Source organism: Dioscorea cayenensis, chromosome 12, assembly GCF_009730915.1.
Source record: "Dioscorea cayenensis subsp. rotundata cultivar TDr96_F1 chromosome 12, TDr96_F1_v2_PseudoChromosome.rev07_lg8_w22 25.fasta, whole genome shotgun sequence".
NCBI lineage: Eukaryota > Viridiplantae > Streptophyta > Magnoliopsida > Dioscoreales > Dioscoreaceae > Dioscorea > Dioscorea cayenensis.
The window spans coordinates 16,221,211-16,245,900 of record NC_052482.1 but is presented as its reverse complement, the minus strand read 5'-3'; the positions used below and the strand labels follow the sequence as shown (position 1 = coordinate 16,245,900).

Here is a 24,690-nt window from a genome sequence, read left to right as displayed (position 1 = left end):
AATTTCTTAAAAAAAATACTTTTAAAATTTTCATTGAAAGTATTTCAAAGTAAATTATATAACTCCTTTAAATATATATGTGTGAAGATATGTGCTTCTTTTGGTCCCATAATTGAGCCATATTGTTAATTTTTCTATTTTCAATAAAACATTCTCTTTATTTGACTATTTTCGTAGAGTGACTTCACTCATGAAACAACTTGAGTTTTCAAAATCCTTTAAAATATCTATTTAAAAATAAATAAATAAATAAATAAATTATGCAGAGCAAATTCAACATTTTGCAAGTGGGCAGATTGAGAATATGTAACATGCTCTTAAATAAATAAAAATAAAATATAATAAAAACCAAGTAAAGATTTTTGTTTTTTAACAAATACAACAAGTTCATACTAACAAGGAAACCTTTGCACGCCTCCGTTACCCTTTGGGAGGCCTACGCCCATAGAAATTGTCTTGGCTCGAGTCATTTCCTCTACCCCTTCTTACCCTGAAAAACAAGGTCACCTTGTGTTCTTGAACTGATAACCATCTTTCGGCTAACCTAGCCTCCTTCGTCCCTCGTGACCAATGAAAAACAATGAAGGGAGTAATTTATTAAAAATTGTAGATGTACATTAAATTAAAAAAAATAAAAAAAATAATATTTAATATTTAATATTTCACAAATTTTTTTAGTGGAAATTGCTAAAAACACCCTCAAAGTTTACAATATGCACATATTATCTCCCTAAATTTGAATATCCATAAAAACCCCTTCCTTTTGAATACAATGATTTTTTTAAACCCCCCAAACATCTAATAGTGATTGATAGAGTTAATTTTGATTTTTTTGGACAAAATTGTCCCTTGGGTGGGAAGTTGTGGCAAGTGTGGCAGGGTTTGACTTAATGCCCTTGGGTGAAATGAGTACATGTATTACTCTTCATGCTAACCTAAATTCTTTTGTTTGTAGTTATAATGTAATCATGCTAACCTAAATTCTTTTCCACAAACTTATTAAATTTTTAATGTAAATATCGTTATCTCCATATAATAAAGAACGACCGTCTTTATGATTGGTTGTCTTTGTTTAACTATCGATGTTTCTGTTTAGAGAAATGAATGTTTCTATTTAAAGAAATGAGCTCTCTGTTTAAAAAATGAACTCTTTGTTTGAGAAATGAGTACTTGCAAAAAGGAATGCATAAAGAATGAAAAATTGTATGCAAAAAGGTTTAAGGACAATGATGGAATTTCATAATACAGAGGGCAAAAAAGAAGTGAAACAATAAAAAAAAAGGGTTGTTTGAGGTATGGCTGTTTAGGAAGTTTTGAAATTTTTAAAAGGTAAACAGTAATTTTTCCATTTTTTTAATTAACGAAAGAAAAACTTTAGAATAATAAATAAACGGTCGAGGGAGTACAAGAGTAAAAATGGGAAGGTGAGATGTCCTGTTTCAGTGGCGGTTTGGTTATCAAGAATATACTTTTGGATGATCTCTAATGGAGCTTCGAACGCATCTCCCACTCAAAACCCCCAAATTTCCATGCTCTCTCTCCCACTCTGAGCCTGGATTTGAGCAATGGTGAAGCTTTTTGGGTACCTTTTCATCATCACCAGCTTCTTCAGCTTTGCTCTTTGCCTTGGCGGAGAGGAATCGGTTCTCCGCCAGCCGAATGAGAAGGCTCCGCTGCGTTTTTCCGCCGATTCAACGTTCAAGATTACGCTTTTTGCTGACCTGCACTATGGGGAGGCTGCCTGGCTTGACTGGGGGCCAGAACAGGACCGTAATTCATCCAGGGTTCTCTCGGCGGTGCTCGATAGTGAAATTCCTGGTGATTTCCTCATCTTTAGGCCCTCAATTCATACATTCAATGCTGCGTTTTGGTTTTGGTTCTGGTTTTGGTTTCCATCCGTGAAAAGAAGTGAATGATTGAACACTTTGCTACTGGGCTTGCTTTTGTTTGCTTGGGGTTGCAGTGTTCAATGCTGGTAAACATTGAGCGTTGTTTATACTTCAGGAGGTTTATTCTAAGAAAAGAAGGAAAAAGGCTTTTTAAATTCTCTCACTTTGATTTGGATAAAAATTATGTGTTTGTGTTTCCTATGATTTAATGAACATATGATCATTGCTTGGTATTAATTTCAAAAAAAAAAAATTATAAGGCCTTATTTTCAATGTATTTAATAATTTCAGTATTATGTAAGAACATTAGCTGAGAGAGAAATTATTGATGAAAATATTCTTTGCTTCTTTAATAATTGTTTAGATTTAATGACTACATTGTATTTGATTTATGAGCTAATGGCTTATGCAATATCATTGAGCACATACTCAATCTGCTCTCTTATGTTTCTCATTTTCTTGGCTGTTCTCACTTGAGCCAATAGGCAGGAACTTATTCTTTGTGGATTCTATAAAACATAACACTTAATGATGATTTCTCTAATTGGAGAACTTCCCAGTAAACTGGTGCAGACTTTGTAATCTACTTGGGGGATGTCATCACTGCGAACAACCTTCCAGTTCCCAATGCAAGCATGTATTGGGATCAGGCCATTTCTCCGACGAGAAACAGAGGAATACCTTGGGCAACATTATTTGGAAACCATGATGATGCACAATTTGAGTGGCCACCTGAATGGTTTTCTGCTTCTGGAATTCCACAAGTCTCCTGTCCACCTGCAGATTTTTCATTTTCAGGTAGAAAGTAGAGCACATTTTAGCTGCACATAAGATTAATGTTATTGCTGTAGAACTGTAGGCTATCATTTACTTACTTTTATGAGTCAAAGCATGCATTGGAGAAGTACTTTCATTTGTTATTAGTTCTTTCAAAAATATGCAATTCGTATGCATAGAATTTTTGGATAAAATTTTTATTAATATCATTAGAACCTTGCATATGTGCATATCGTTGTCTTCTGTGTGGCCCTTGCTATACTTATAAAGTTTATCGAAAGTAACCCAACTTTTCCCTATTATTATTTCCTTGCTGAGCGTAACCTATATAATTTATGTTGTCTCTCATCTGAAAATTATTATCTGTTTTTGTTTGGTAGATATGCTCTTTTTTTCACATATACATTAAAGTTTATGTAATTCTAACAATCACTTTTCCTATTTTTAGGTGCATATCTTTAAGACAAGCTTTTTTATTTATGCTCTATGAAATCCCTTAAAGTATATTTTCTTTATATTATTCACTGTTCACTGTTGAAGTCAGAGCTATTTAGGTAGATATGGCCTAGAAAATTTAGGTGTATCTCAGTGGAAGTTTGGTAACATTGGTGTCAGGAGAAGAGTGTTATTTTGGAGGAACACCAAGAGTGGAACTGATGAAGATGGAGATAGAAAAAAACAAGTTATCCTACTCAGCGAGTGGTCCAAAGGAGTTATGGCCTAGTGTGTCTAACTATATTTTGAGAGTATTATCAGCCAAAGATGGGGCATCACCAGTTGTTTTCCTGTATTTTCTTGATTCCGGTGGTGGATCCTATCCGGAAGTTATATCTAGAGCTCAGGTTGATTGGTTTAATCATAAGTCAAAAGCAATCAATCCAGATGAAAGGTAGAAAATAGGCAAGCCATTCATTCCCTGTGCATTTAGTATTTACTAACATGTGAAAGTAAATTGTGCTCTCTGGCTTATTTTTCAGTGTACCTGAGGTTATATTTTGGCATATACCAAGTACGGCATATGAAAAGATTGCTCCTAGACCAAGGTCTGCTATACAAAGACCGTGTGTTGGTTCTTTAAATGAAGAGTCTGTTGCTCCACAAGAAGCTGAATGGGGGATTATTGATATTTTTACAAAGAGGTCTTCTGCTAAGGTTGGTAGAAACTAAACTCATACACAATGTTCTTCTTCTACAATTTGTCTGCATTTTATATCTACACAAGATCTTGAGTATTATAAGTTTATTGCATTTACCTTAAGCATGAATTCTGAAGAATTTTCGTAGCTGGCAAAATGTTTTTTGTGCAAGGATTATGACATAAACATATACCAAAAATGATAATTGTGGTATCAAGTATTTGAATGTCTGTTATGCTTACAGCATTTATTAGATATGTGCAAACCATGTTTTCATGATCGTGCTTTTTTTAAATATGTTTATCGGTCATGATTTTTGAGCCAATTTAAAAATTGCACTTCAACTGGCGGTCTGCCAGAGAACTATAGCACGTACCTTTGAAATGTTCTTACCAGTTTGGTGCACATTTGGCCTTGATAATACATTTTAGACGGCTAACAAGAATTGTGCTATAGCATATATATTTTCCATTACCAAAAATATTTTTCCCTAACTGAAGCGTGCTACCAAATATCAGTAGGCTGACAATACTGAGAATTTATTTACAGTAGTTAATGGCACATAATATTTAAGCATGTTAGTTATTTTGGTATATTACTAAAATTCTTCTGAGTCGCAATGCTGGATTTTAATTAACTCCCCATCAACCATGGGTAACTAACATTGTATAAATTATTAATTATCTAATTAACCAAAAATCTGAGAGCAAATCAACACAATTTCTAGAGTATTGATGTTTTTTTTCAAATTCCAACATTATTTCTCTATCCTCATAATTGCAAGTCAAACAAAAATTGGCAAGGTAAACTTTTGCAATGCCACATAGGCATGACCCTGCCTAAAGGCACAAACCCTTACAGATGCTGCAACAAGTTTTAAGGAGTAATTGATAAAATTGAAATGTAGACCACTGAATTTATAGATAACCTCAACTCTAGGGATGCAGCTACCATTGATAATAGTGATGTTTAGTCTGTAGGCTGTCTTTCAATGTGAATCTGAGGAATGTAAAGGAAAATATGAAAAATTCTTCTTTGCTTTTGTTTGGCTAAGAGTAGAAAACATCAAAGAGAAGAAATTGAAAGAAAATCATTAATTAACTTTTTTTTCTTTTCTATAACCTTTTGTCCTGTTGTGTTTGGTAATACCAATAAACAAGAGGATTAAGAAATTCAAGCAAACCTCGTGATTGTGTGAACTTATATTTGAGGCTTATGATATCTTTCATTGACACCATGGCTGTTTTTTGTACATCTAAATTAGAAAAACAAAGACTTGTTTTGTTTTCTTATCTCATTGTCCAAATTTATGTATTGTACTATAAGTTGTTTGATAAACATAAGTTTGTTACATATTAGTGCTTTACTTGATATATATGTTTGATCTGTTATCCTCCCTATGTTATATTGACTGCTATTTTGGTCTATTTTGGGGTTTCATATCTTGTGTAAGGATAGTTTCATCATGTGAAGCTTTATTATGCTTCAAGTAGTTTACATTTTCTAGTATTGAAAACAACGAAGTAGGGTTGTCCAAAGCAATCTTGAAAGAATAAACACTTTCTTCTTGGTTGGTTAAAGCTTGTCTCTTCAAAAGTTGGTGTAAGAAGCTTGTACATTACTTAGTGGTAATCTAATATTAAGCTTGGTTCTTTTGGTGTATCTCCTTGGTTAAATGTTGATCTTGAGTGTATCAGTAGCCTTGGGTTGCTACTAGTTGAAGGATGGATTTTCGAGGTGTTCAGCTCGCCCTTGTTGCTTGTTGGCTTTCTTACAAAGTTTGTCTGTAAATTTAAGTTTTGGAAGAACTTTCTTGGGAGTTGATTTCTCTTATATCAATATGACAGGTAACTTTTAATTTGGTGTGCCATTGAGTCAAGGCTTAAGGAAGCTAAGCTTGGGTTAATCACCCATTTGCTGGGCTTGAGCTTTGTCAAGCTTAAGGATGCGAGCTTGAACTCTCATATGGTTTACTTGGACTTATAATTTATACAAATATTTTTAAAAAATATTTTTATGACTCTGTTGTTATAATTAAAATTTATGATTAATCTTTTTTTATTGATAAATTATTGAAAAATTATTAACAAAGATAAAATATTTTATAAATATTATACACCAGTACAGAACCTACAACTATAAGTTTATGTATAGTTTAGCAAGCTTTATGAAGTCTTATTGGACAAGCTCATATCTGAAATCTTTGCTCAAACTCAATCTTGTTTATTATTCAAACAAGTTTGCCTGAGCCATTACTCAAGTCGGCTCGGTATTTAATAGTACACAATAAGATGGTTTTAGCGTGTAATCAGGTTCATTGAAAACTCACTTCTCGGTGGAACCTTTCCTTCAATACTGTACTTGTGGAACAAAATATAGTTGTTTATAATACTAAATTTCTGTGGCATAGACACGGATATTTATCTCCATCACACTTGCTATTAATGCAGCTCACATAATAATCCAACCAAGAGAATCTGAATGTGCATTGTCTAAATTGCAGTTGAATGGAACTCAGGTGTCTTGATTTCACAGATTGTATCATCCATCTAATATGATTTTCTTCACTTGTGAATCTAAATGCTTTTATTGTATCCTGATTTGTTTGCACTAAGGTCCAACTTCACTGTTTACCTGTCTAGACATTGATTCCAGCTTAATTGATCCTATCTTATTGATTACTAACTCGAGCAATAAGAATTTACAGCTCTGATAATTTTGTTGGCAATTCCTCTAATGCTGAAATGGGCTATCAGTACATATATTTTCTTTAACTTAAACCTTAATACATGAAAATGTTTCCGGATCCATGAAGAACTAAATGTGGATAATTTTCATCTCTGCCAATAATCGAGAAATTTGTTTAGTGAATTAAAATGAGGATCATTGTTCTTCTAGCTTACAATTATAGATACAAGTTACGTAACCATTGACAATATTATTTTTCTAAATTTGTACATGAAACTGTTAGTTAGGTTTATATGTTCGAATCCATCTTTATCACTTACAAAGGTAACATTGTCTTTTGGCTATGTTGAGAATTTCTATTCATATATTAAGAGAGAGATTATTCTTTGAGGTACTAGATCTATCAATGAATTTGATGATTCTTTAATTGCATAAAACAGAAACCAAACTTAATGAGTGAGACTTCTCAGTACTCTCATGATCCATGGTGGATCCAAGCTTGAAATGACAGGGAAGTGCATCTGTTAACATATGAAATCATAGATATTTATGGGAAACAAATGAATTGACACAATGATTGAAGTTTGAAATCTTTAGACTTGGGCTTCACAAACTTAAGCAAATAGCCTCTTAATTTTCTGATTGCACAATTTTGCAGGCACTCTTTGTTGGTCACAATCATGGGCTGGACTGGTGCTGCCCCTACGAAAAACTCTGGTTATGCTTCGCTCGTCACAGTGGTTATGGCGGATACGGAACCTGGCCTCGAGGCGCAAGAATCATCGAGATGACCGAACATCCATTCTCACTTAAATCTTGGATTAGGATGGAAGACAACACAGTACACAGTGAAGTCACCTTGAGTTCCTGAACTACCAAAAAGTGATTGATTACTCAAAGTAACTGGTATGTGTTGTAACCATTGAACTGCAAATGTCATGCATGAATAATTACTCTTTTTCCGATTAAACTACAAAACAAAGTTGTTTTCTCTGGTGATAATTGATAGTTATCCAAAGACTAAAGTGGTACAAACTTATTAAGGCAATGAAGATGACATGGAAAATGTGATAGATAGAGATAGAGCATTTGTATATATATATATATATATATATATATATGTATTTGTGATGGAATAGAATCAGATTGATAAAGTTAAAGATTGAGATGTGAGAGAGTATCACGCAATGGACCATTTGAGCATTAATTATGTTAGATATCATGTGTTCACGCAAGGTCCATATATGCTTTGAAGGGGATGTGTGATTTCATTAATTCTTTTGCAGATATCTCACTTTTAATCTTTCAAATTAGGAAGCATAAGATTGAGATTAGGAATAGGAATTAATGTGAATCAAAGTTTTTATTCTAAATTAATTAATCTTAATTTGGGTTTAGTTTTATCAGGGCTTGTTTGTGAATTAGTTTAGACCAAAGAGAGTTGTATTGTTGATCTCATTCTCATTCTTGATATATGCCCTAAGTAAAGATAATTATTTTTTAAAAAAAAAATTATTAGTGTAATTAGTGGAAGAACAACTCTCAACAGTGAAAAACAGTTCAAAATTAGCTGAGAGGAAAATATATATATATAAAGCAAGTAGTGTGTATAACTTGTTTTTTCAATACCCATCACATGGCTTAACCATGTAAACTATTTGTTTAATAATTACTTTTAAAATTTTTATTTAGATAAAAACTATTTAATTTTGATTAGTATTAATTAAATCAAATATTAGTCATCTCATATAAAAAATTTTCTTCTAACCAATATTAAAAAAAAAAAGTTCTCTTGGCCCCACTCTGTTATTTCCCACGCCTAACAACTTGTGACTACTACAAAGAATAAACCAAATAAGATTTGTCTTCTTAAAAAAATCTTTTCCAAGCCTCAATTTTAACATTTTCTTTTTAAATTTTTAAAGTTTTTTTTTTTAATGACTTAATAGTCTATAGAATTCTTTTAATCTTTTTTTACTTGTTCCTTTTTCCTCCCAATTGTGATCCCTTGGACCCACCAATTCACCCTAATTCTTCACTTTTTTAACTATTATTGTTTCCCTTCATTATATTCCTCTCCATCTTCTTGCTTCATGATTCAAACTAGAAACTAGAAAAACCTTCTATATTGTTGTAAGATACGCATTAAAATTAATATGCTATCATTTTGGAACTCTAGCTATTTCGGTTAACACATATGTAAACTATGTACTAATTGATTGTTGTTTGAGTGAATTGAAATACATTAATCCTAACGAGTCGAAAAACCACTTCATTAGTTTATAACTTGTTAGTTTTCAAATGACGTGTAATGTCCACTAAGTTCATAAAAATGACATTGTTGTTGTTGTCGTCGTCGTCGTCAAAGAAAAAGATTGGCAATAAGAGAAAAACGCCATTTTTCTTTTTAAAGTTTTACTTAAATCCCACACATTTGTTTTTAATTTGGTAGGAAATTTTAGACTTTTTTAATCTGTCAAAATATCAAACCAGTAGCGAATCTTGACATTAAGTCTTACATTGGTGAAAAAATTCAGCGCGCGGTAAATAATAAAAACATTTGACAATGGAGAAGATTTAAAGATATATGTATTTTAAATATAAATATATACATATATAACATACATATCAAGTACAAAATTTTTCAACTTTTGAAAAGACCAAAAGGCTACTATATATGGTCCGCCTATGCATCAAATTAATTAACATATATATCCTAAATATAATTCAAAGAGATCTTAGAATTATCATGACTTTGGAAATACCAAACATACAAGTTATCCAATGATACATACATATATGCAAATGGAATCTTTAGCACACATTTCATACCAAACAAACGTCAATTACAAAACATATATAGAATCCAACAACAGTGCTTTGTTAGAAAGTTCAAAAAGACATCTACTTAATTTCTTGATCAAGGACAACTATTTTTCTTGTGATGCTTGTCAAACCAGCAATGCCGAAAACCTTTACTCCACGGCAACCTTTAGCTTGTTTGTGATTACAACCACTTGTACTTAATAATTAGTTACATATATCATGCATGTTACTATATAAAGTTGGAAGTAGCCAACAAGATATAATTAATATTGTAAAAGTATGAGAAGACAAGACCTTGTTGTTTATTTTACATCCTCAAACATAGCTTTCAGAATTCTCTTTTTCCAAGTGTTAAACTAGAACCATATATATGTGTTTACACTTCATGGTTTTCTTTTCTAGTTTACCAAAATTAAGCTATTCATACCTCAAAACCTCTCAAAAATCTATGTGCACCTCATTAATATTGTTGTAGATGATAATTTATATATGTTTTTTGGTTGGTCAAGAGTGGGAACACTGATTAGCTTATAAATTAGCACTATCATCTTCAATCACAATCAAATGAGTATTATCATTGTTTGGAATGATAGATACAGTGTGGTGCAAATCCAAGGAATTATTATTATTATTTCTTCTTTTCTTTGTTCAAAAAGAAAGAAATGACAAGAAAAGATCAACACTTGCAATGCATGATATGTGTGTGCAGATGAACAAAGCCTGTTTCTATCATTAGTTACATATATTTTGTGTCTCAATATTAGCAAAGTATCTTAAAAAAATGTGGCTTTGAACTAAAGATTTAGCAATACATATATAATGGAGAGCAACTTTTAATGATCCACAAAGATATGGAAGTGACAAGCAAATGCACAAGATCTGTTAATTTTGCACCAAATGAAGATACTTTATAATCTCATGAGTTCACCAGTGAAAATAGTAGGGAATAGTCATGAGTTTAATTGATCACCAGTGTTTAATTTTAATGAGATGAGAGTGATTGGTCAAACACATGGGCATTTACTAATGCACTTTGGTTTTTTTATGAATAGAAAGCAAAGGTAACAAGGCATGAGGTCAAAGTTATGACCCAGAAGACATGAATTGATATATTTATATATCTTGTTATATGCAAGATCTACAAGTTATATTCCATATCTAAGAAGATAGATTTGAATGCTGATGTGCTGCCATTTTTATCTTCAGAATTATGACATTAACTGGCACTCACTTAGAGACACTGACAACACCAAGGAATAAACTGGTCACTGTGCTTGTTGGAAAAAGAAGAAGAGGAAAGAGATAGGTGGTGGGGAATATATATACATATATATATATATATATATCAAATATATAGATATGTATATGTTGTTTAGCTAGCTAGATTCTATCATTTTGTAGGATGTTTAAACTCCAAGCACTGCATGCATCAGATTAACTAATTACAATCTGAAGATAATGATCTTTTTTATGCTCATTGTTAGATTTTGAAGCAAACTCATCCTTGAATTGAGAGAAAAATAGAGGAAAAGAACAGAAAATATTAATGGCAGAATGAAAAGACAAGGAGCATATATATATTTCATGCATAACGTCTAATTTAAAATATTTATGTTCTTTAATATTGCACAAAAGCTTAATTAATGGTGACAGCAAGTTGAGCCACACTCTTAGCATGTGGATGTATGCATGCATGACCTAATGAAACTACGTGTCATGATGAATCAATGCCTTCAAATCAAGCTCTTTTATGAAAGCATGCATGGCCTTAACCATGCATGCATGCACTGAAACTTCTATATATACCATGCATGCATACGTAATTTCATGTTTCATATGTATGAAGCATGCATGGCCTAATATAAGCTTCATGAATAAATGATTATATACAATAAACCAGGCTTTTTTGTTAGAAAAGCCTTGTTTATATTATAAAGCATGATCTAAGCCTTGCATGCATGCATGCATGCATGCATGCATTGAACCCTAGACCCTAGACCAGCATGTAACATGCATTGAAAGCTAAGCCATGCATGCATGAAGCATGGTCAACTCACATGCATGAATGAGTTCATTGAACCCTAAATATTGGTGCATGCATGGCATGACTTAGTCTACACATGCTTTATTATCAATGAATTAAAATCTGGTTTTTTTTAATAATTTTCTTTAAATTATGAAGTATACATGATCTAAACCTTGCATATGCATGCGTGAAGCCAGAGTTCAAGTCATGTTTCATGCTTCAATGAATTAAAATTAGACTCTTTAGTTAGTAAAACATTAATCTTGGAGGACATTATTAAAAGAGAAGTGGTTTAGAAATCTATTCATGCATAGTTATTATTCTTAAATGGTTTCAATATTGATTTCATTAATTATTCAAAGATCTAGGATTTTTTTTCTTTCTAAAAAAATAATATATATATATATATATATTCCTTGCCATGTGGAAATTAACAAATTGTAACGAAAATAAAAAAAAATGAAACACTATAGTTAATATCATTATGAGAATTTGGTCAAATTTGTCCTATATATCAACAATGTGGCTGAATGTATTTACAAAAATTTATTTAAAAGGAAAAAAATCATCATATATATATCAAGTGCCCCACAAGGAGAATAATGCTTTGAAAACCCCGTTGCCACACATTATTCTTTTTGTTTCTTTGTTTTTTCACCTTTTCACTCTTATACATATATGTATTCTTTTTTGTCGGTTTGAATCATAATTATATATATATATAAATCATTGTCAAGAATTTATTAATTACCTATATATATATATATATATATATATTGCAAACAAAGCATTTTATAAATTAGTAAGCTAAACTAATCATAAGGATTAAGGCTAGTGATTGAAGAAATGAGTGAAAGAGGAAACCTCAATATTGATTAATGGGTGCCATGAACCAGGACACTTGGTAAACATATCAAGCATATATAGGCACCATAATATTGATATGCTGAGCTTGCAATGGGGGAGATGGTGACAACCCCTCCCAAAAGAGCACATATCCACAATGCTTGTACCAATAATGGAGAATTATTATATGCTCTCTTCTTTTGGGTCTTGGTGGGATTTTAATGGAAGACAAACTCATGCTTGTCCTAATGCTATTGGATCCTACCTCATTGCTTCTCTTTGACAAATTTTAAAAGAAAATATAAGTGGCCACATCATGCATGCATATATATATATATATATATATCTTTGACAAGTATTTAAGCTGATTGGGTGGTAATGTCTCATAGTTCAAAACTCAAATGAAACTATTAATCAATTAAGCTCTGAACCAATAAGAACTAGTGTTCGTAGGGCATGAAGTGATACTTTTCCAAACTCTCCATTTTTGTCCCTTTCATGCCATGACCACCGACTTCATTGTTTTCCAACAAGAACAAGTAACATTCATATATATATATATATATATATATATATGGAAGTTGCTTGTGGAAATTAAATAATATTATCCATGTAAAATAATACTTTATTGATTTGATTCTAATATAGAAACTAATTAATATTTTTTTTCTATGAATTTTGACTATCTTCTGCCTTAAGGATATATAGGTGCCCAAAAATTTAAACAAAAAAATTATAGTACTACAAAAAGGATGTGGCTTTTAATTACTATAGATAAAGTGGAATAAAGTGGAATTAATGAGCATGAAGATGGAGCAAGATGGTGATGACCTCACTTAACATTATCATTTTCTTAGCTTTCATTTTCGTGATATATATATGTCTTCCTAACCGTTTTTTTGTCTTTGAATGTACTCGACGAAGACCACCCATTGTTGTCTTTATCTTATGCAATATGTGGATCATTGATTTTTATGGTACATTGCTCATAATTAAAGTTAGATATTTTAAGTTTTTATATGCTAATTAAAGTTTTTTTAGAAATAAAAATAGGAACAAATGTATCTGTAATATAAAAAGGAACACTATATATGTTCTATAAAAATCTTTATTCTATATAAGTCTGTTAGAAAAAAATACTAAATTATCATAAAAAGGAATTGCAATTCTCGATCTTAGTGGTAATGACTTATTAAGATTTTTTTCAAACAGATTGATAAATTATTAATGCATTAAATAAAAAAAATACATGGCAGTAAAGAAATAAAGAAAGAAAAAAAGTGGACATTTAATTAGTGAAATAATAATAAAGTATAAATATTGAAAAAGAATATTAACTTAAAAAAAAAACTATTGATCTGCCATAGTGTCCAAGAATATTCCACAAAAGAAAAAACTTCAATGCTAGAAATTATTTAAAAATTTTAGTCACACATGCATTGTCCTAATGAGTATATTATTCTATAGAAATAGATGCAAGATTAACTTATTTCAATTTCTATAATTAATCTTTCTTTTGGTTGAAGTCTTTTATGATATTTATTTGTCTAGCGGAAACAAATCGGGTATACTAAAATAAAATAAAATAAAATAAATCCTATTTTACATATACTAAATTTGATAAATTGAGAAATTTAATTAGGTATTTATTTTTCATATATCTAATTGTTGATAATATGCCTTGCAAACTTTGGGTCAATAAATTGAAATAATTATTCCCTTCAAATCGTTGGAGGAGACGCGAGTTCGATTCCCCCTGACCGTGGTTCTCAATTTCAAGAGGGTGAGGACGTTGTGGCAATTCCCCCACCCGCGTACGCCCCTGAGAGTTGGCGTTTGTCGCCCTACCTAAAAAAAAAAAATAATAATAAAATCTAAGCTAAACTATTAAATACTATATTAAGTTACATGTATAATATCTTCAGTGCATTCTCAAAGTCCCCGTTAATCAAAACTGATTGCATGCATGCACACTCTTTGTTGCTATTATAGTATTGACTAGAAAGAAAATATCCTTAAATATATACATATAGGTCCATTTTTTTTTTCCCTGATTGACATTATTTCGCATTAGTTATCATTCAGGTACTTGTAATTCTCCACTAATTCGTTTGTAGATTGTTTTAAGAACTGTAGCAATAGAAAGGGTAGTTAAGGTGGTTAGACCTATATATACTCCGAAATGCTCCAACCTAAGAGCTAGCCTATGGTTCCATGCCATCTTGTCGTTGGTGTTCAATTATTTTGTGTTACTATTTCTAGAGGCCTACACTTAGTTCAAGATTAATTTTAATAAAATTGTTGATCATTTTAAAAAACTTTTGTCATGTATCACCGAAATTACTTCTTTTTTTATGATTATATTATATACTATTGCGAACTTAGTTTTTCTGTCTATAGTTCATTAGTTAGGCAACTTAATACATTTATCTTATTTAATGTAAATTCTTATCATTGCTAGGATGTTGGCTATATATATAAGGCATATTATGAACATATTTCTTTGAATAAGTTCTATAAAAATTGAGCTCATTATATATATGGATGCGGTATAATTAACCACATCAATTTTTAAATTTACTTGTAACTTCACTATGTTGTCCTTTAGATGCTTATTATTGTGAAAAATTATTATAATCGATGTGATTGTCATATCTCTCTTGATCATTTCCAAAATGTATATCTTAATTTTGGAAATAGTGATCTTTGCTACCCCCTCTAGGTCTTCTTGCAAGGCATCATGTGTCAATTAGCTAGGTATGATATGATTTATTGTTTTAGATACAAAGATGAATAAATCAATTAGTATCTTGTGGATTGTGTTCATAGTTTTTCGTTTTTTCCTATAATCTTTGAACCACATTTTCCAAAATGCTAGTAAATTCTCTTAGGTAATTTGATCACCTAATAAACCCTAATGCATCACTAGCTCTTTCATACAAATAAATTAAAGGATATTTAATATAGCCTAATAATATTGTCCACATGATATATTATCCGCTTTAGAACATCTAATAACATACTTCACTTTTTTACTTTATAAAAAGTCAATGTCACATTCATCTTCGACTTCAAGTCATACACAACATTAATGGATTTTTCTCGCTTATTTGACATAGGATTATTTAGTTCATCCCTATTGTATACTCATTGTTAACTTGGATTATAATCCAAATATCAACATATGATCACAGTTTGATAAAAAATTTTTGACATTTTTTGTATTTTATAATTATGGGTTTCTTGATGATGTTTTCTTTCACTCTCCTCGATGGAACTTTTCCTTTTCTGTCCTATCAAGTTCAACCACTTTAATTGGTTGGCTTGGAATAATTTTTATTCTTACTAATAAAAGTTTTGATTATATATAAATATCATGAGTAGTTTTAATTAATTGTGCTTTGTTTCCTTGATGTATCCAATAAAACGTTTCAAATTTCTAAGCTTAATATTCATTTTTTTTCCATACTAATTACTCTTCTATTTTAGTAACTCTATTATTTTATGCTAGTTGCCACGCCATTGGTGATCATTGAGTTCATGGAATACCTTAATTTGCTTACTTTTGTTAAGAGAATCTTTAAACTAGTTATTTATTATCTCTATGTTTCAAATGATAAATACCAACTCTACCACAAATTAATAAACAAATAAATATTATTTAAAAAAAATTAATATATAATTAATGAAAAATTACTAATTAACCCTCATGCAATTTTTAAAATTGTTTCAAACACAAGATGGAGTGACAGATGTCTTTCACATTCATCAAATTCTAAAAACAAAGGATTTGGGTAGAAAACCATTACTCTCATAATTATAGAGGAGAGGAATTAAATTTAATGCCTGCACTGCTGTAATCTTAAAAGATGAAGAGTAGCAATCCAATATCATTCAAAGCATCACAATTCCCAATTACAGTTAAGGGCAAAATGGTCATTCAACGTATATTTGTCATACTATTTCTTATAAACTAACCAACTATATATACATATAATCCTACCATATGTATCATCTTGGATGCAAACACATTACTCATCATGAAACAATTAATTAAACAAAAAACTACCACTTCTTAAATTAATTTAATATCTTTGAATTGTTTGTTTGTGTTCTATTCAATGAAGAATGCATGGTAACTCAATCATATACCATGCATCAAACTGATTCGTCACTCATTATGCTAATTCATGTATGCATGGCCTCAACTAGATATATTGAATCCTAACACCATCATGGATGCCTGCATGCATGACTTCCAAGTAGATATATATAATGAATCCTACAGCATGCATGCATGCATGTGTGCATAGCTTGTAATAGATATAATGAGTAGCCTAATTAATTACACCATCATGCATGCATGCATGCATGCCCAACAACATATAACAAACTCTTTGGTACTATTTTGTTCTCTTCTTCCTCTTCATGGTCTTCACTGTACATTACATGCATGCATTTGCACCAACCATAATCAGCAGTTGATGAAAAGGACTTCATATGTCCACAAATCACTCTTTATCTCTGGAAAAACAAAAAGAAAAGAGTGCAAAAAAGAAAGATCTTGAAGTACTCTTGTTTTATAGTGCAAAAACAAAACATGGATGGATACATTGAACCTCAAAAGCTTATGGTGACAAAAGAGAATAATAATAATAATAAGTTATTATTAATCTATGGTCACATACAAAAGCAGATCTTGGGAGTATATATTTATAGTTGAGAAAATTAATGTGTCTTAATCTTAAGATCATACACACACACACGCACACACACACAACTTAGGTTTTCTTTGCATGATGATTATAGCCATGAATCAAATCCAATATGATCTCCATAGCACCTGCCCATATTTAGGGTTCATCAAGGTCTCAACTGCCACTAACTAGCCATGCAATACAATGTGCTAACCAAGTAGAGAAAGAAAGAAAGAAAGAAAGAAAGAAAGAATTAGTGTTCTTTTCCTTTGTTTAATTAATTATCAAGTAACATCTTATAAAGCAAGATGTGGAAGGTGGAGGTGGCTGTTTGTATGGCTGACATTGTAAAGAGACAAGGAAACATGATGTAACTGGAATTTTTAAGAGCATCAAGAGGCAGGACAAAAGAAGGGGGTCTATAGATGTATATAAATATATATATTTTATGTAGTATGGTTTTACATCTTTATACTATCTAGCAGACAGGACAAGAGAGAAGGCCCCATGTGTGGGGATATATATATTAACCTTATATATTTTAATGTATTGTTTTCTCTTTTGTCTATTGTAATAATTCTGTCTATAAACAAAAGAAAAAAAAAAGAGTGATTTTTGTTAGTATTTAATAATAATTTAATTATTCACAATAATTTGAAAACATAAAGTTTGAAACATCATGTGAAAGTTCTTCTAATCTATGTCTGTTGTTTTCTGGTTGTTTTTCTGATTGATAGTTAGTATACTTGATCATAAAAATGATAGATCAAATACTAGCTAGTTTAACTAATTTTTTCATTCATTCTTTAACTAACATTCAGGAGTATATATGTCCCCATCTGCAAATTCAAATATATATAAAAAAAATGGTCAGATAAAATACAAATTTAATTGATAAAATCATAGATTAATAAACTTAATTTTGATCTATATTTAAATTAAGACCACCATTAAAATTAATTTAAATTCTGAATTAGATTTAAATTAACATCATTATCATCGTTCATTGATGCAGCTCTGCTCTTTAATTCATTAATAAAAAAATTTAATAAATTATTTTTTATTTTAAGAATAACACAACAAGTCAACCATTGGATAGCCCAATGGTATGACATCAAAGTGTAAGGGGAGGTCATGGGTTCAAATCTCTCCCCCAACAGTACTGTTCCCCAGTACTGTTCATACAATGTTCACCTGAGATTCCTATATTATTCTCATACTGTACATATACTGTACATCCGGGTTCCAGTACTGTTTAGTACTGTTTCTATTCATAAAAAAGGGCGCTTGTCGTCTATTATTCAGAATAACACAACGACAGTCTACACATAAATATATATTACGAGGGGAAAAATTGTTTTTTTAGTAAAATTTTACATTTTAAATCATCCAATTATAAATCTAATTAACTTTTTGACATTTGTAGATAAAAAACAAACAAAACAAAAAAAAAGTAACGAGTCACTATGATTATGTGCAAAAAAATAGCTCTTGAGTTAATCATGCAGACAGCAATATCAAAAAGTACCATGTTTTGACACCTCATTGGTAGATGGCATGAAAATATGAAGCCACTAATGTGATAATAGAAGCCATAAATTATTTATGTGTAACTTTGCATGGTTTCTTTTGATAGCTTCCTTTTTGGTTGCCACCTTCTTCTAGATGTCCTCATTTCATAGATCTTGCTCTTTATCCAACTTATAAATTTTCATTATATATATATATATATATATAAATATATGCTTATTTAATACCTAGTTGCCATGTTGAATATATTTGGTAATGGATTAGGGGATCACAAATAATTAGTGGCATATGCCACATGTTTCCTAACTATTAGTCATGGTTGATTAAATGCTAATCTTTTTATTATTTTTTGATTATTTATAATTAAAAAAAAATCCAAAGCTATTACAATTAGCTTGCTTTAATGAGCAAGAAGCTGGAAGCTATATTTTGGGTTAATAAGGGAATAAAGTTGCATAGGTAGCACAATGTCCACTAGAACCTTTTGACATTTTCCCACTTTATGAGACAAATAATCAGATAATATCAGCCACTAGTTATTAAAAAAATAAATCAATTAAATAAAGAGGCAAACAAATATATATCTATATATATAGATAGATATATAAATATTGGTTATGGTTTGTGAGATATTCCATTTTATATAAAGTTATGGAAGTATACCAAAGAAAGAGCACAATGAAGCATTAAAGAAATGGTGAGTTTGGTTCCTTGCAGACAAGTGGATGTAGGGCCATGAATGGCTAAAAAAATTAGTGTGGAAGCATCAACTGCTTGTTTTGGATTCATATGAAAATGTAATAAAAATAAAAAGCACATGTTTGATGTGGTTAATATATTTACATTTGGAAAAGAAATTAAGATATATATATATATATATATATATATTCTTTTTCTCAAACAATGTGCTATCAAAAAAGTAATTCAAAACCAGGTTACTAATCTCCTCTTTTTTTTTATTATTATTAAAGAAATCAGCCGTAATTTTTCCCATGATGATCATGTCGGCAGATCATCAAATTTGTATTTGCTCATGAGATTAAATAAATATTTTTATTTAAAAAACAAAAATGGCAAAAAAAAAAAACTAATAATGACTTTAGTATTTTTTTTTTAATCAGTTGCATCAATAATATCAAATAGTGATAATAAACAATGTCTAAAGATATTGGTTCCAATAAAACTGACTCCAATGATAAAAACTTTGATCCATTGGATATTCATTGTCGGGTTCAAAACGCACTAGATCTGTTAGCACCATAAGTCTACAGCTATACATGTGAGTTTAAAACCCAATCTCTATACCAGCGAATGAGGACACACTAGCGGAACCTCAATGTTGTTGCAACTCACCTAAAAATTTGCACCTTAAAATAATAATAATAATAATAATAAAAACAATCTTGTTTAACTCAGATACTTAACAATATTTAGTTCATACCATAAAGTCCTTTTTCAGAATTGGGAATGGGAGTTTTACAAAAAAAGCTCTTTCGTTTAAGCAAATCAAAGCCATAAAATTATGGCACAATAGTTTCTACCAAACAAAAAAAAAAAATCAATCAAAAGTAATAGAAACTATACAGAATATAAAGATGAGTTGCAAGTTCTTGATCTGCAATGAATGATAGCACAAGAAATTCCAGCCAAAATGAAGGACTTTTTTCAATCAGTTACTTATGAAGCAAGGAAAGCAGAAGTTGGGATTTGAGAACTATGGCCACCTTTCTTGCAAGAAAGCTGCAGAGAACTGCAATGTAACTAAAGATGCATAATGAGAACTTTAGAGAGCAAAACAATCTGTGCTGAAATGAGAGACTGTAGTGTAGGGTGCAAAGTAGGGTAGGTTGCCAGTTGCTAGACCTTGACTCTTGTAAAAACAAAGAAAGCAGAAGACTTGCAGTCATTCTGTCAATGATAGCCAGTTCAAAAATGGTTTCTAATTGGCTCATGGAATTCAGAGCAGATGATTGTGCTCACTATAGGGAGGGGGTGTGTCCATGTCTGCAAGAATGGTCCCCAGGTTTCAAACACTAAGGAATTTCAGATGGAACACCAGCTCACTAAACAATGCTTAAAATCTTTGCAACCCACCACCACTACTTCTCCTTCCTCTTGTTCAGCCAACTCTCATAGTCTAATAAGCACGCCGAGGGCCCACGGTATCGGACTTCATGTGAATCAAGGGGCCAGAGATGGAGCCGGACCCCTATCAGTTCTTGCATAACACGGACCCGGGCCGGCCTCCGGGAATCACTCTTCGACCGTGACTGTTGAGCACCACTTTCCTTCACCATCACAAAAGCCACCACCATCTTAGGTGTAGAATCTAGGTGGCGGATCACATCATCTTGCCCGGGGGCCAATCAGGCCTGCCTTCCGATCATCGCTTTGGTCGCAGTGTGTGATCATGACCAAATAAACAATCTAGAATGTTTAAGCTCATGCTGATGAGGTGCAAAAGTTGATGTTGATGCACTAGTATGGGAAGCTTTAGCATGTGGAACTCCTATACCTTATACTCTTCTACTTTCCCTCCTTTTTTTTTCCCCCTTAACTGACACAACCAACTCACTGTTTCTTCAAAACTATGCCCACAAAGCCAAAGAACCAATGAAAAATCTCTATGACCAGCTCCCATTATCCGAGTAGCCAGTCCTCTCACGGATTCTACTCATCAATCAACACAGATTGGTTGACCATGCCACTACTACCACTCTTTAAATCTCCCTCCTCTCCTTCTGGCCCTGCTTCAAACCTTGCAAGACTATCTCCTCCGTTTCCTCTTCCTCTTCCTCTTCTTCATCTTTACTATATCAAAACCATCTTAATTCTCTGCTCCCTTGACACATATAATAATAAAAATTGAAAGCATCAAAGATGCATCCCTTCAGAACAAACACCATCAGGTTCTTCAAGCTTTTGATGATCTTGTTCACAAGCAGGATCACCATGCACACCTCGGACTCTGACGTCTCTTCCTCTCTGAGCACGCTGAGCCTTGAAGGGCAGTTCAGCTTTCATGATATGTCACATGCTGCCAAGGACTTCGGCAACCGATTCCAGCTCCTGCCATCTGCTGTGCTTCAGCCGAAGTCGGTTTCCGACATCTCGACCACAATCAAGCATGTTTATCAGATGGGTGCACGATCACAGCTCACTGTCGCTGCTCAAGGTCACAGGCATTCACTGCAAGGCCAGGCTCAAGCCCCTGGTGGCGTCGTTATCCAAATGGAGTCTTTTAAGGGACCAGGGATTCAAGTGCAGCAAGGGAAGCTCCCTTATGTGGATGTTGCCGGAGGAGAATTGTGGATTAATCTTCTGAAGGAGACACTCAAATATGGGCTCGCACCCAAATCCTGGACTGACTATCTCCACCTCACCGTTGGTGGGACACTGTCGAATGCCGGAATAAGCGGGCAGGCGTTCAGGCATGGCCCGCAGATCAGCAATGTCTACCAGCTTGAGATTGTTACAGGTAAATATAATCTGTTCACACAAGTACATAACAAGTGACTTAACAAAGAGATCATGTACCAATGATACTAGCCTTTTTGAGCACAGGGAAAGGAGAAGTGATGACCTGCTCTCCAGCTGAAAATGCTGATCTCTTTTATGGTGTTCTTGGGGGGCTTGGTCAGTTTGGAATCATCACCAGAGCCAGAATTGCACTTGAACCAGCACCAAAAATGGTGAACTTCTTCTTCTCTCTGGCAGTTGTGGCAGTTAATAACAGTAAATCCAAGAAGTTACTTAAAAAAAACATTTCTTTTTTCCAAGAAGTTACTTTAAAAAACAATTCTTTTTTTCTATTTTTGGCAGGTAAAATGGGTTAGAGTTCTGTACTCAAACTTCACCACCTTCACCCAGGACCAAGAGATGTTGATAGCAGCAGAGAATACTTTCGACTATATCGAAGGCTTTGTGGTAATAAACCGGACGGGGATTCTGAATAACTGGAGATCTTCCTTCAGCCCACAGGATCCTGTTCAAGCCAGTCATTTCACGTCAGATGGAAAAACTCTCTTCTGTCTTGAGATGACAATGAACTTCAATCCTGATGAGACTGAAATCATGAACAAGGTAATGGTCAACAACAGAACTCATTACCTTGTCTGCTGAAAGACATACACATAGGAACATTATGTTTCTAAACATAACATATGTTGTTGCAGGAAATTTACATGCTACTGTCCAAACTGAGATACATACCTTCTACGTTGTTCCAATCAGAGGTCACATATGTGGAATTCTTAGACAGAGTACATGTATCTGAACTCAAGCTGAGAGCAAAAGGCTTGTGGGAGGTTCCACACCCTTGGTTAAACCTTCTCATACCAAGAAGTAAAATCCACAACTTTGCCGATGGAGTATTTGGCAATATTCTTAGAGACAGCAGCAATGGTCCCATTCTCTTATACCCACTTAACAAATCCAAGTAATGACTTAGTGTCTTCAAATTCATTATGGAAAGATTTTATTCCTAATGGTTTTTGAAAAAAAACTAAAGTTTTCCAACTGTTTGGCCTGGTTTCAGGTGGGATAACAGGACGTCAGTTGTCATCCCAGATGAGGAGGTTTTCTACCTGGTTGCTTTCCTTTCATCAGCTCCATCTTCAGCAAACCATGACACTTTAGAGAGTGCATTAAAACTGAATGCTGATATTTTAGATTTTTGCAAACAAGCTGATATTGGCATGAAACAATATTTGCCTTATTATACCAAAGAGGAAGACTGGAGAACGCACTTTGGCTCCAGATGGAAGGTCTTTGCTCAAAGAAAGCTTGATTATGATCCTCTGGCCATCCTGGCCCCTGGACAGAGAATTTTTCGGAAGACAACATCTATATCATCACAAAAACTTTTGCAAATGGTTTGAAGCATATGTTGTATAAACATAAAGAAAATATATTTGTTCAAACGTATGAGGTCTTCACAGTTTACAGTAATGACAGCATCCTGTGGGTAATGCAGCAAAACAACAGCAGATTACTAATTATTAATAATCCCAATCTCCTAAAAACTAAAAGAAAATTATCTAGCCATTCGAAATTGTTCATATATAAATGATCTTTAATAATGATACAGAAAATGACCAGAAATAATGCAACAAAGCATAAAGGGATTTATTTCATATTTATTGGAAAAAATTACACTATTTAGATGGTCAAAAAATTGATGGACAGAGCACCTTCCCTAGATTGAATAAAAGAATTGCATCCACGATGTCAAAATGTGCAATGACAGCTGAAGGCAAAGTTTATTCTATGAAGCCTAATATTTTGCCGAATGCACGAGTCAAAGTTCAGTTACAAGTTCTCACAAAATTGCTGTATAAGAGGAAACATTACCATATATATATATATGTATAGACAATAACGGAAAGGTTTAGGCAAATCATCAGTCCTAGAAATATGTCACTGATCTAAATCTTCATTTCCGTTAATGCTGGTCAACACAAGCCTGCATCCTTGGTCATTCACATGACCTTAAAGTTACTCTAGTGGCTCTTTAGGATCTCATATTAACAAAGGGAATCCTCCATAAAATTGAAGGAAACAGGGAACCTGTTTATATTTTGTGTTATTATGAAACCATATATTGGGACTTTAGACAATATCATTGGTCACCAATCACCATTGAAACTTCTGTATTCCTTTCTTTCAGACAAACCTTGTCAAGAGACTCAGTTACATCATGTTCACTTTTCAAGGCACCAAGATTGTCATTTGTTGGGTCCTCCGTTCATTTTTATTCTGCCCTGCTCTAGTTGTTTCATTTAACTCAAAGCCATTGACATTTTCATCTAAATGATGAACTTCAAAGATAATGTCCAACTAGCAGCAATAGTGAAAGCGAAATTTGGGAATGCAGAAAATGGGGAATGCACAAGAGTTTCATCAACCAAGAGGAGCAAGATTAGACATCAAAAGTCGCTGGTATATTCAGAAAACAGGAAGGCCACTAGCTTATAACATTGCTGGAGGCAATGAGGACCTAGATTCCAGCCTAGCATGAGGCTTCACTGGCAAATAGTGATCCTTTTCTACCGTTGAAGTTTAAGTTTGAACATCAGAGGACTAAAGTTCAACCTGAAAATTAAATTTGCCCCATAAAGTCTAAGCAGATTATGAGAGAGCAATAACATGATGTATTTCAAATCTATTTTCTGCACATCTGTGCCGCTAGCAAAGCAGGTAGACATGAAATAAGTCAATAGGAAAGACCAATGATAGTGATGTTAACTGTATAATGTATGCTGATGAACCACAAG

General features: G+C 32.5%; 2 protein-coding genes across 2 annotated transcripts; both read left to right on the top strand.

Annotated features, from left to right (window-relative positions):
• The first annotated feature begins 1,430 nt into the window (after window positions 1-1,430).
• Window positions 1,431-7,573, top strand: LOC120274144 (probable inactive purple acid phosphatase 16). The gene is made up of 5 exons (XM_039280903.1): window positions 1,431-1,818; window positions 2,463-2,687; window positions 3,282-3,555; window positions 3,644-3,818; window positions 7,149-7,573. The coding sequence occupies exons 1-5, from the start codon at window positions 1,566-1,568 to the stop codon at window positions 7,359-7,361; spliced, it is 1,140 nt and encodes a 379-aa protein (XP_039136837.1). The 5' UTR covers window positions 1,431-1,565; the 3' UTR covers window positions 7,362-7,573.
• Window positions 7,574-19,873: 12,300 nt separating this feature from the next.
• LOC120273684 (cytokinin dehydrogenase 9-like) lies at window positions 19,874-24,690 on the top strand. The gene is made up of 5 exons (XM_039280370.1): window positions 19,874-21,893; window positions 21,980-22,107; window positions 22,238-22,498; window positions 22,591-22,853; window positions 22,953-24,690. Exons 1-5 carry the CDS (start codon window positions 21,296-21,298, stop codon window positions 23,293-23,295), a joined length of 1,593 nt encoding a protein of 530 aa, XP_039136304.1. The 5' UTR covers window positions 19,874-21,295; the 3' UTR covers window positions 23,296-24,690.

Excerpts from the sequence above, each read along its gene's own strand:
- LOC120274144 (XM_039280903.1), top strand. The coding sequence starts at position 1,566 with ATGGTGAAGCTTTTTGGGTACCTTTTCATCATCACCAGCTTCTTCAGC. Across the intron at positions 1,819-2,462 it reads GCTCGATAGTGAAATTCCTG|ACTTTGTAATCTACTTGGGG; the intron begins GTGATTTCCTCA and ends AAACTGGTGCAG. Across the intron at positions 3,556-3,643 it reads GCAATCAATCCAGATGAAAG|TGTACCTGAGGTTATATTTT; the intron begins GTAGAAAATAGG and ends CTTATTTTTCAG.
- LOC120273684 (XM_039280370.1), top strand. The coding sequence starts at position 21,296 with ATGCATCCCTTCAGAACAAACACCATCAGGTTCTTCAAGCTTTTGATG. Across the intron at positions 21,894-21,979 it reads CCAGCTTGAGATTGTTACAG|GGAAAGGAGAAGTGATGACC; the intron begins GTAAATATAATC and ends TTTTGAGCACAG. Across the intron at positions 22,108-22,237 it reads TTGAACCAGCACCAAAAATG|GTAAAATGGGTTAGAGTTCT; the intron begins GTGAACTTCTTC and ends TATTTTTGGCAG.